Source organism: Tenrec ecaudatus, chromosome 4 (genome assembly GCF_050624435.1).
Source record: "Tenrec ecaudatus isolate mTenEca1 chromosome 4, mTenEca1.hap1, whole genome shotgun sequence".
NCBI lineage: Eukaryota > Metazoa > Chordata > Mammalia > Afrosoricida > Tenrecidae > Tenrec > Tenrec ecaudatus.
Window position 1 is genome coordinate 147,345,075 of NC_134533.1, and position 12,764 is coordinate 147,357,838.

Sequence of the window (12,764 nt, forward strand, 5' to 3'; positions counted from 1 at the left end):
AAAGTCAAGTCTGCTGCCATGTTCTCTTGAAACATGTACTCCCTACTTTACAAGAGGAAATGGCTTACAGAGAACGAATGACTCCATGGAAGGCCAGAAAATCGACATGGCCTCCTTCGGAACGCACCGCTCCGACGGCCAAGCTTTCCTCAAGCTTTGGGAGTGCTAGTTCACTGAGAGTTTAAAGGAGTTCTAAGCAGAACAGCCCCTAGATCCTAGTGACATTGGGAAATGGAGCAAGGAAAAGAACCATGTTTCTTCAGTGTGTGATTTACCAGAACCATTAAGAGACCACTATACTTGATGGCTCTTTGGGGCACTGGAATGGACAGCCTTTCTTAGAAATATGAACCAGCGTTTCCTTTTTCCCTGATGACTGCCTCAGGAGACTTGTGCTGTCCACAGCCAGCCTGAGAAACTTCTCTTGGAGCTTTCCTGCGGGGTGGAATCTACAGGTTTCCTTAGAAAACCAGTAGTTTGTCATGAAAAAGAACTGTTGGTTTTTTTACTGAGTGTGTTAGGTTGTGTTTCTGGAGAAGCAGATCCGGTGGTGCTTGTATGTATTTGTACATAGACGGGATTTATGTCCAGAAACGGCAGATGCAATGGTCAAGGTCGTTAAGTCCAGTGCGGTGGAAGTCAAGCATTTCCTTTCACGTGGAAGTCCTCGCTGAACAGGAAGCAGGATGAGGAAGCAGCGGTGGCAGGATGCACAGACAGGAAGATGCAAAGGTAAATGGATCTAAAGTTGAGCTCACGAATCCACTGTTGGTAATCTGCTCCTGGATTGGCAGAAGACGCAATACCAGACTCAAGATCCAGATTCAGCAGAAGGCAAAGGGCAACGAGGATTTGACTCTGCTTGGTCTCTTTTTCAGCCAAAGGCCACACCCCATGGAGGTATCATCGCGCGCAAACCTGATGGATAGGTTGGACTCCACACCTACTCTTAGCCAGGGGTGTCTTGTTGACATAACCCCTAACCATCACAGTGAGCCACTCGCCTGTCAGCTTGTCATGCTGCGGTGGCTTGTGTGTCTCAGTGATGCTGAAGGCTATGTCCCTGCTGTTTCCAAAACCAGCAGGGTCACTCAAAGTAACAGATTTCAGCAGAGCTTCCAGGCCAACTACAGACTATGAAGAAAGATTAGGTTGCCCGTTTCAAAGGAATTATTCTGCATAGCATCGGAACATTGTCAGTACCTGGGACGCTGATGAACAGAAGTGAAGCATTGTCAGAGACAGTGCCAGAAGATGAGCCCCTCAGGTCAGAGGGCACTCAAATGTGCCTGAGGAAGAGCTGCCTTCTCAGAGGACAGGCGGCCCTAGTGACACAGATGGATGGAGTAAAGCCTTTAGGACAGCAGTTCTCAACTGGTGGGTCGCGACCCCTTTGGGGGTCGAACAACCCTTTAACAAGGGCTGCTCAGTTCATAACAGTAGCAAAATTACAGTTATGAAGTAGCAACAAAAATAATTTTATGGTTGGGGGGGTCACCACCACATGAGGAACTGTCTTAAAGGGTCGTGGCATTAAGAAGGTTGGGAACCACTGCTTTAGGACTTTCCTTTGCTGATGGGGCACAACTCAAAATGAAAAGAAACAGGTGCAAATGTCAGCTAATAATTGGAACTTGCAATGTCCAGAACTACGAATCTAGGAAAATTGGAAGTTGTTAATGAAGTAGAATGCATGAAGATCGATATTCTAGGCATTAGTAAGCTAAAATGGGCTGGTATTGGCCATTTTAAATAGGAAAATCACGTAGTTTACTGTGCTGGGAATGGCACAATCAAGAGGAATGGCGTTGCATTCATCACCAAAGAAGACATTGAAGGGTCTATCTTGAAGTAAAATGACTGTGATAGGATAAAAATCTATCCGCCTTCAAGGAAATCCAATCAATACAACTATTATTCAACTATATTCACCAACCACTAAAGCTGGTGATGCTGACGTTGAAGAATGCTACCAGTACCTTCAGTATGAAATAGATCAAGCTTGTAATCAAGATGCACTGATAATTGTTGGTGATTCGAATACAAAAGGTGGATGCAAAGAGGAAGGAACAGTAGGTGGAAAATATGGTTTGGGTGATAGAAACAAAACTGGAGGTCACATGATAGAAAAGTTCAAGACCAGGGACTTCTTCATCGCAAATACCCTTTTCAACAACATACATGCTGGGATACACATCAATCAAATTGACCACATCTGGAGGAAGAGAAATGAACCCTGGTGACCCCGTGGTTACGCACTGGACTGTCAGCTGTAAGGTTTGAATTTGACACCATCAGCGGCTCTGCCAGAGGAAGATGAGCTTTCTATTCCTGTGACCAGTTACTGTCGCAGAAACTCTTGGGCCAATTCTGCCTTGTCCTATAGGTTGCTAGGAGTTGGCATCAACTTGACAGCAGTGAGTGTGGTTTGGGTTTGGTAAGAAGAGAAGCTCAGTATCAGCAGCCAAAACCAGACCAGTGACTGGCTGTGGAACAAGCCATAAATCGCTCACCTGTAAGTTCAGATTGAAACTGGAAAAAAATGAAGTCCACATGAGCCAAAATACAACCTTGAGTCTATCCCAACTGAAAATAGAGAACATTTCAACAACAGATTTACTGTATTAGACACTAATGGCATAAGACCTGATAAACTGTGGGATGCCATCAAGAACCTCATCCATTAAGAAAGCCAGACAAGATGGAAGTGGCTGTCAGAAGAAACTCTCTTAATTGTAGCGTGGCTAAGGTAAATGGAAGAAATGATGAAGTCAAAGAGCTGAACAGAATTTCAAAGGGTGGCTCAAGAAGATACAGGCAAATATTAGAAGGAAATGCGCAAAGACCTGGAGTTGGAAGAACAAAAGGAAGACCATGCTTAGCCGATCTTAAACGCAAAGAACTCAAGAATGAAAAAGCCCAAGCCTCAATGAGCAATCCTGACGATTCAGCAGGCAAAATATTGGATGATGCAGCAAGCATCAAAAGAAGATGGAAAGAATGCACAGTCATTGTACCAAAAACATCTAGTCATCCACCTAGGAGCGAGGACCAATGGTCCTAAGGAAGAAGTCCAAGCTGCACTGGAAGCCGTAGGCAAAAGCAAGTGTCTAAGAATGGATGGAACAGCAATTGCAGTGTTTCAACAAGCTGATAAAGCACTAGTTGCACACACCCATCTCTGTCAAGAAATTTGGAAGACCGCTGCTTGGCCAACCGACTAGAAGAGATTCATGTTTGCATCTGTTTCAAAGAAAGGGAGTTTTTTTTTTTAATTCCAGGGCTTATCTAGTTTCCCTGCCTTTCCTCAGGAAATCATTCAAAAGTAAGTTCTGCCTGGTCTTGGCAAAAGGGACTCCATTTTGAATCCTGTGCCTTCAGCTTGGCTCTCAGAATTCACTTCTCATAGACCTCCCTTTCACTGACCTCCCTCTCTCACTGATCTCCCCCTTCCCTGCTCAACCTTCATATTCCTGGAGCCAGCTCCTCCCGGAGCCAGAATGTTTTCTGAAGATATGCACACTCCACTCTAGCCGTCCTTGGCATATAGATAAGGTCAAAGACCTTCTCCCTTCTGAAGCACCTGTGTGCACAGATCCTCCCCAGCTTGGACCCTTCCCAGCTGTGCCTGCCAACAGGGGTATAAAAACCTCAGCCTAAATTTCCCAAAGTGCGGTTTCAAAGGCTCAATTCCCTGAGTTGCTGAAACCGCCCTCAAGCCTCCCAATAAAGTCTGCTTCTAAATTTTGCCAATTGGATCTTTGGTTCTGTTTCGCGCCCCAAAATTCCTTACAAGTTCTTCCTCCCTTGGACCATTAAGGATCCTCTACCTAAACTAGTTGTTTTCATCTGCCTGGAACTATATTTCTGTGTGTGTATCTGAGCTCCGTATACAATCGTGTCCGTAAACTCCTGTGCTCAGGAGCGTGGCTGCTTATGCTCAGTGTCCGGCACATAGTGGATACTCAAGATGGCATAAGTAGTACTGTTTGTCAGAAAGAAGCTACCAAGGGATGCCTATAGCTACCTTCTCCCTGCAGATCTGGTCTTCCTGGGAAAGTCGAGCTCCAGCTAGCAGCGGTCTGGGGCCAGCTGCTTGTGCCTTGTGTTTGAAAAAAATAGAGACTGATGTCAAGTAGTGAGATGTTTTGGCTGATGATCAAAAACTAAAGCCAAAGCCCCCTTGAAGGTTCTTGCTTTGGGCTTTAGAGAGCTGGCTGTTTTTGTTATTGTTGTTTTTCCTTGTAAAATGCAAATGAATTCCCTCTTAAAGGGCCCTGATGATCTATTACAGCTAATGACCGTAAGATTCTGACATGATGGAGCCAGAGAGGATGTGAGCCCTCTTGCCTCCGCACACATACCAGCTCATTAACAGACTGAGCACTGTAGCCACTTTGGAAATGAAGGGGTCCCAGGAAGCACAGGGAGTAGAGCAGAAGAGTTAAAAAGCAGGGCCTTCTCAGTTAGGGAGTCCTGGGTTTAAACTCTGGCTCTTCTACCCATGTGACCTTCTTTCTGAATGCATGTTGTTTTCTTCATCCGCGAATATCGCTTTCCACATGAAAGAGCCATCTTCCTCTCTCTCATCCCATGCACTAGGAAGGTTGAAGACCACTGGTGTAAACAGTTGTTCACAATTTTTCTGCACAAATATTCTGAAACTTAAACTGGAAATAATAAAAAAAATACCTTAAACTGGAATTCAGCTTCTCAGATTAATACCGCAGAGATTGTGATTCAGTCTAAATGGGACTCTCAAAAATCTGCATATTGAAAAGCTTCTGGTTTGATTCTGAAGCAGGTCGCCCCTGGCTCTGTGTGGCGATCACTGTGAACCACTGACCGATGAGAATGACAATGAGGTTGTTCCACTTCAACAAAGAGTCTTCTAAACAAGGAACTCTGGGACCAGCTTGTGTGATCAGAAAACAATTTGCAGAGAAGCTGGATCTTGAACTCTGAGAGTAAGCCTTAACCCCGAGGAAGAGCATTCTGGGGAACACAAGTGGCTGTTGAATCAGGGAAGTCCCAGCATGAGTATTGGAACTAGAATGCACTGCCCACGCTGGGCAAGGGGGGATGGGAAAGCCTTGAACAGGCAGACCAAGCTGCCGTGTTTGGATTTTCCCCCAGTAAGTAATATCAATATATGGTCAGATTTCGATTTTAGAACGATGGATTTCTATTTTAGAACGATAACCTTGGCTACTGAATGAAGAATTAGTTAGAAGGGGCAGCTCAGAGGGCAGAGATTCCATCCAGGAAGTGCTCTTGGGATTATTTCGGTGAAAGGAGTTTAAGGTCTGAACTTGGCAACTGGGGGTAGAGATGGAGAGAAGAGGACAAGGACATAGGATCCAGAGCCATCAGGTCAGTTGTCATTTGATGTGAGTGTGAATAAGAGAGTGAGTGACGAGGAAGTATTCCGGGAGTTTCCAGGGACTTTGGTATTTAAGCTGGTGGAGAGGCCATTCATTGGCATAGAGAAAACAAGAGAAGCAGGTTTGGAGAGAGTTGATAGGCTCTATTTAGAACACACTGTTTAATGAGATGTCTAGAGGACTGTCAGATGAAGCTGTCTGGAAAACAGTTAGCTACATGAACCTGAGATGCAAGGTAGATGTAAGGGTTAGGGCTTCTATTGGGAACCCACTTCTGTTAAAGTTCCCCTGAAAACAAAACTGGGAATACCAAAATTTCAGGGCAGAATGGAAGAGGATCCTCTAAAAGACCAAGAAGGGCCAGTAGTCAGGGTTTACAGGGGTTTTGTTGGTTTTTTTGGTAGGGCTTAGAAGATGCTATTCCATTGTATTCTGTCCTCCATTACTTCTGATAATGAACTGTCATTCTTGTCATTGTTCCCTTGAATAAAACATGTCGTTTCTCTGTTTTATGAGAAGCATGGGATTTATATGAGATGTGAGAGAGATGGGAAAATAGGAAGATGGCTTTTTTTAGCCTTCCGTTTCTCATTACCACCTATTATGGTCAAGGATTATAAGGAGCCCAGGTAGTGTGATAAGCTGCTAGTGTCATAGGTTACCTGTTGCCCTGCTAACCACAAGATTAGCAGTTCAAACCTACCAGCTGCTCCTTGGGAGAAAGATGAGACTGTCTGTTCCAGAAAAGTATTTACCTCCTAGGAAACCCACAGAGAGTCACGATAAGTTCGAATCAGCTTGATGGCAGTAAGTTTGGGTTTTGAGATTAATGGCACAGTAGGTTGCGAGTTGGGTTGCTAATTATGATGTTGGCAATTCAAACCCACCAGCTCTTCTAATGAGGCAAAGATGAGGCTTTCTGCTCCAGTGAAGGATTACATAGTGGCTCTGCATTGAGCTGCTAACTGCAAGGTCAGCAGTTCAAAACCACCAGCCACTACAAGAGAAAGACAGGGCTTTCTAGTTCTGTCAAGAGTTAGTCTCAGAAACCTACAGGAGCATTTCTGCCTTGTCTTATAAGGTCGCTGTGAATCAGAAGTGACCTCGATGGCAGTGAGTTTGGCGTTTGTGATAACATATCCAGAGTATGTGAGATGAAGTCTCGCCACCCTTGCCTGTGAGGAACATTCTGATTGTACTTCTTCCGAGACAGATCTCTTTGTTTTTTTGGCAGGCCACGGCACTTTCAGGATTCTTTGCCAACTCCATAGTTCAAATGCTTCAATTTTGCTTTGATCTTCTGTTATCAAGATCCAACTTGCACATACTTATGAGGCAATAGAAATACCTTATCTTGGATCAGGCACACTTTAGTCCTCAAAGTAACCCCGGGCTGGTTTTAGCTGCTGGTATTGAGCTTTTCCATTACATTATAAAAAAGGGATTTGTGGTTTGGAAGTCATAGGTCTTGCGACATTCTGCCATGCGGTCTGCAGCTTCGTTTCTATCACCAAGACCGTTTTTCCAACTACTGTTCCATCGTTGCACCCAACTTTTGCATTCCAATCACCAATAATTATCAATGCATCATGTTTGCATATTTGATCAATTGCCGATTGAAGACATTGTAGTATTCTTCGATTTCTGCATCACTAGCATTAGTGGCTGAATTATCCTTGGTGGCATTGTGGTTATTCATTGGGCTGCAGTCTGCAAGGACAGCAGTTCAATACCACAGCTGCTCTGTAGTATCGAGCTACAGGGCTTTCTACTCCCATTAATAGCTGCAGTCTGTGTCCTGTAGGGTTGTTGAGTCCACGTCAGTCCGATGGCAGTGAGTTTGGTTTGAGCTTTAGTGGTTGGTGCAGAAATTTGAGGGATCGTTGTTATTGATTGAATTTCCTTGACTACAGATAGACATTACCCTGTCACAGTCAGCATTTTACTTCAAGATCCTGTAATCTCCTTTTTGATGTTGAATATGATGCTGTTCCTCTTGATTACGTTTTTCCTGGCATAGTAAACTATATGATTTTCCTTTTCAAAATAGCCAATACGAGTCCATTTCAGCTCACTAATGCCTGGAATATTGATCTTTGTGCGTGCATCTCATTTTTTATGACGTAATTTTCCAAGATTCATACTTTTGTACATCCCAGGTTCCAATTACTAATTGGTATTTGCAGCTGCTTGAGTTATGCAACTTGCTTTGCTTTTGGAAGTTTGCTTGATATTCGCAGCTGTTGGAGCTAGGCTCGGCAAATGGAGACACCAGAGGCCTTCCTTCTGCAGGCTTTCCTCCGTCCACGCCTCTGGGAGACTCAACTTGGAGAAGGCAGCTCTTCCGCAGTCATGTGCTGCGCGCCTTCAGACCTGAGGGGCCCATCTTCTGGCACCACAGGACAGTGTTTTGCTTCTATTCATGAGATTTTTCGTAAGCAGCAATATTTTGATGCTATCCATAGGGATTTTTGTTTTGTTTTGTTTTTTAATCCATAGGGTTTTAAGCGGCTAATTCCTTTGAAGTGGAATTGACCTATTCTTCCTGCACAGTCTGTTGTCAGTCTAGAAGCTCTTCTGAAACCGGTTCCCTTTGGGTGCCCCTGGTGCTATTTGAAATAGCAGCAACACAGCCCTCAGTGACACACAAGCCACCACAGTAGGACAAACGGACAGTCAAGTGGTGGTTACGACACAGAGCAGGAAGTATGTTGGTGCCCAGCAAAAGGTGTTTAGGATTCTTCGGGCCACTGGGTTGAGCTTTACATACTTAATCCAAATGGCATGATTCCTATTCAGGCCATCTGGTGATTTCTGTCCACTCCTTAGTAGCACAATGCTTACCCACACGTGAGATGAAGTGGTGTTGTCATTGTTATCGAACCAAACTCCCCGCCGTAGAGCTGATGCCAACTCATAGAGACCCTGGAGGACAGTGGAGAACTGCCCCTGTGGGTTGCCGAGACGACAACTGTTTGCGGCAATAGAAAGCCCTGTCCTTCTTCCGAGGCGCAGTGGTGGTTTTCAGCTGCAAAGGGTAACCACTCCCCACCAGGACTGTCATCGTTAGTCACCGTTAGTCACATCACTCGCAATCCGTGCGACGGAGGAGCTTCTCTGTTCGTCAGGAGACAGTTCGGCTGTGTTCAGGCAGACAGACAAAACCTTAGGTAACAGTCCCGTACACACCTAGTCTGAGTGTAAGCAGCCCAAAGGGTGCGGAGGTGCCTCTCGGGAGGTTGGGGCGTAGGCTTCCTCTGTCTTGCAGACAGACCTGCCATCACTCTCTCTCTCTCACACCTGTGTGGCTCAGTGGGACTCACCTCCACCACATCTGTAATCCAAGTGGTGAGTACAGGAAGAGGGACAGCTGTGGGCACAGCGCCCCAACTCGCCCAGGAAGGACCTGGATATAACCCATTGTTATCGGTTCCCAGACACTTCACTATTACATCCCATCAACCAGACTTAGCTACGCAGTTTCAAGGGATTATGGGCTATATATTTCTTATTGGGGTCTATGGACCCATCCACAGTCTTATTATTATGAAAGGGGGGCTTTCAGACCGTGGGGTGGTGGAGATTCTCCCATGGATCCTGAGTGCATGTATCTGCTTTTTAGCTCATGGCATCGCTCTACAGAAAGTACTTGGCACTCCCTGTACACCCCATTGAGGGATTTCACCTCTTCTGCATATTCTCCACAGTCCTGGTGCCCGGATATGTAATGACGCGTAGCTGGTATGTTGGGAACAAAGCATAGTCCACCAACTACTTAGCAGGTTCAAACCTGATACCCCAGGGCTACAATGTGCAAGAAGCGTTTGCCCATGTGCTGTTCTCGTGTTATAGCCTCCTAGCTTTACAAAGCATATTTTTTAACTTCCCTCGCCCGTTTCTTTATCTCCAAAGGAAGGCGTTTAGATCGGGTTGTGTTTTAGGTCTTTGTCCAGCACCCATGTTCTAAAATTGTAAGTACAATTCCTTTGCACTCCGTATCTGTACATTAGGTTCCAGGAGGATTGAGTCACTAGAAAACTTATGTGGAATGAATTGGGAGCATGATTATATGAACACGCATGTCCGTGTGTGTGTTTCTCCACATGTATGCAGACAGCTTGGAGGTCCTGGAGCAGGTGCTTTTTGTACTCAGAAACCACTTCACACTTAAAAAAATATATAAACCATTTTATTGGAGGCTCTAAAAGCTTTTATAACAATCCATACATCCATTGTATCAAGCACAGTTGTACATATGTTGTCGTCATCATTTCCAAAGCATTTGCTTTCTGATTGAGCCCTTGGTATCAGCCTATCCTTTTCCCTTCCTCTCTCACTCTCCCATCCTCATGACCCCTTGATAAATTATAAAATACTATTATTTTTCATAACTTACACTGTCCACTATCTCCCTTCACTCACGTTTCTTAGTTCACATCCCCCCAGGGGTAGAGGTAGGGAAGGGTATTACACGTCAGTCATTGTTACCGGTTCACTTCACACTATTAAGCTTATTTTTGAACTTGATTTTAGTTTGGAAGCATTTCGTTTTTGAATATTTTTGGCTTTGTACTGTGATTTTGGTGGAAGTTTACATGCAGATTGCTTTTCCAGTCAAGAGTTTGTACACGTTTTGTTCTGTGTCGTTGATGGAGTCCCCACAATGTGACCGCACTCTTCCCACGGCGACCCTGTTTGCGTCTCTGCCCCTTCCTGACTCCTCAGCTCCCTCCCTGGGCCACACTGCTCGTTCACCCATGGTGGCTGACTGTAAGTCTGCCTCTCTCCTCCACATCCCGGATCCCCTTCTAGACCCGTCTGTTGTCTGAAAGTTGAACCAGGAGTTCAGTTCTAGGTCTGAAGGTTGACTAAAGGTCATAGTCTTGGGCTCATAGTCTGTTGTACCAGTCTCTTATCAGCCCGGTAAGTTCTTTTTTAAAATGATGTTCAATAGTTGTTGTTGTTGTTGTTGTTGTAGTATTCTAGAACTATTAAATGTTCATTGTAGAAAATAAAGAAATGCCTTAGAAAGAAAAAAGTAAAACCAGCCATATTGTTAACCCCTTGAGATGCTAGCACGGCGAACACTTCAGGGTAGTCTTTTTACTTGAGCATTTAAGAGAATCGAAGAAATGCCTGTCTTTTCAAAGGAGCCCGCGTAGGGTAGTCAGTTGACTGTTGGGCTGCCAACTTCCAGGCTGGCCATTCAAACCCACCAACTACTCGGAGGGAGAAAGATGAAGCTTTCTGTTCCCATAAAGATTTGCAGTCTCAGAAATCCTAAGGAATAGTTCAAATTAATCAAATCGCAATCACAGCCTACATGATATTTTGTATTTACTTTTGTTTTCGCTTATAGAGCACCCATTTCTTAAATATTTTCAAGGATGTGGGTTTTTTTTTTTTTTTGGCTGCCAGATCCTGCTGCCCTCAGGTGCCACACCATGCCAACCAGTGCCCTGGGTACTCAGGCTGTGCCCGGTCCTCGTTATCACAGACGAGGTAGAAGTGGTAGCTTCATTCCACACATGCAGACACCAGTGCAGGTGAAGGTAGCCTGCCAAGGTCACAGAGCAGGTGCTGACTGTGCTCTCCCTGGTGTTGGGACAGGGGACATAGGTGCAGTGCAAGATCGTTAGTGACAGTTGGCTCCTAATATGTTTGTAGGGGAGAAAAGAACAGGTGGGTGGTGGGCACGGATTCCCAGCAAGACACTGTTCTAGATGGCTTGGGAATGCCCCCAACATGGGCTCACCGGCTCCCTTCAGCAGGAGCCACCTGCACACGAGGCAGTGGGGAAACCAGGTCCCAGGGGCATGTGTCCAGGGCAGAGGGCAGAGGCCATGAAGGCACCCCGGGAGGCTGTCGTGGGAGGAAGCAGGTGGACTGCAGGCTCAAACAGGGCAGCCACCGTGGCTCTGGCTTCCTGGGGCGGCCACCTGAAAAGAAGCTTGGGGATGGACAGCTGCTGGGGGGCGTCCCCACCGACAGCACTCAGCCCATCTGGATGGACACCTGGCTCCGCTCCCCCACCTCACCCCTTGCTTGCCCTCCTTGGCTTCAGCTCACTTCCTCTGAGAGAGATTCCCTGAGGTCATTGAATATTGGCTCCTTTTGCTTGAGACTTTTCAACTTTGACCGTTCTCTGCTTTTCTCTGACAGGCTACCATTGGGATTGACTTTTTGTCGAAAACTATGTACTTGGAGGATCGCACGGTGAGTGTCCCATCAGATCCGTGGAACCGTGTGGGTGGCAGGAGCCCTTTGTGATGATCACCTGGTACCTGGGTGAGCCATGCCAGCGTGGGCACAACCGGGGCCTCCCCTGCCACACATGGGGACCTCACGGCCTCACCTGACTGCTCCGCCCTCCCTGCAACAGGTGCGGCTGCAGCTCTGGGACACAGCCGGCCAGGAGCGGTTCCGCAGCCTGATCCCCAGCTATATCCGGGACTCCACGGTGGCCGTGGTGGTATACGACATCACAAGTGAGCTCTGTTCCAGGGTACTCAGAAAGGGTGTGTGCCGGGGCACAGGGCCTGGGCCCTGGGAGCAAGGGCAGTGAGGCACTTGCTGGGCACCCTCTCACTGCAGGCCCGGCGCAGCTTCTGACTGAGAAGAAGCCCCCCTGGAAATGGCCCTGCCTCTCCTGGGCCCCCTTTCCTCTCTCCAGCCTGTCCCTCACTCCCTAAGTCAGACTTGACCGAGGCTTGGATGGGGAGGCAAGCCCTTCTGGGGGCCTCTGCTCTCTCCACCACACCACCCTTGTGTCCCCATTTCTCTCTCTGCTCTGGGCCTTAAGTCAGGCTTTACTTTGAGGTGTGCCCCCGGTCCACTGGCTCCCGTCCCAGACACGGCTCAAGGACTACGCATGTGGAGGGACCCCTCTCTCCCGCAGGGGGCTCAGCCCTGTCGGGGGCTCTTCAAGAGCCTAGAGCAGCCCTGCCAACACCCTTGGGCTTCCTCCAGAGCCCCAGGCCCATGATCTGTGCCGGTTTGCCTCGGCCCCTCCCTCTGGCTCCTGGCCCCCTTTCCACCTCCTGTCGGCTGACTGCTGTCTCTCTGCAGATCTCAACTCCTTCCAGCAGACCTCTAAGTGGATCGATGATGTCCGGACAGAGAGGGGCAGTGACGTTATCATCATGCTGGTGGGCAACAAGACCGATCTGGCGGACAAGAGGTGGGCACGGGGCAGGGACCTGGGTGGAGAGCCTGTCCCCTGCCTGGGGAAGGCCCTCGTCCTGCACTGGGGTGTGTGAGGACACTTGGGGGAGTGCCCCACCCTGGTGTCTCATCTCTGAAGCCCTTGCCTTTTACCAACCAGGCAGGGCCAGAGGCAGGTGCCCATGTATTGGCCTCTGCCCAGGCACAAGTGCGCCC

At 47.2% G+C, this 12,764-nt stretch overlaps 1 protein-coding gene across 1 annotated transcript in view; it reads left to right on the top strand.

The window, feature by feature from the left end:
- Positions 1–12,764, top strand: part of RAB6B (RAB6B, member RAS oncogene family) — a 73,311-nt gene that overhangs the window by 49,943 nt on the left and 10,604 nt on the right. Inside the window, exons 3-5 of the mRNA XM_075546908.1 lie at positions 11,547–11,600; positions 11,767–11,872; positions 12,453–12,564. Coding sequence (XP_075403023.1) covers positions 11,547–11,600; positions 11,767–11,872; positions 12,453–12,564 — 272 coding nt within the window. The remainder of the gene's footprint in view (positions 1–11,546; positions 11,601–11,766; positions 11,873–12,452; positions 12,565–12,764) is intronic.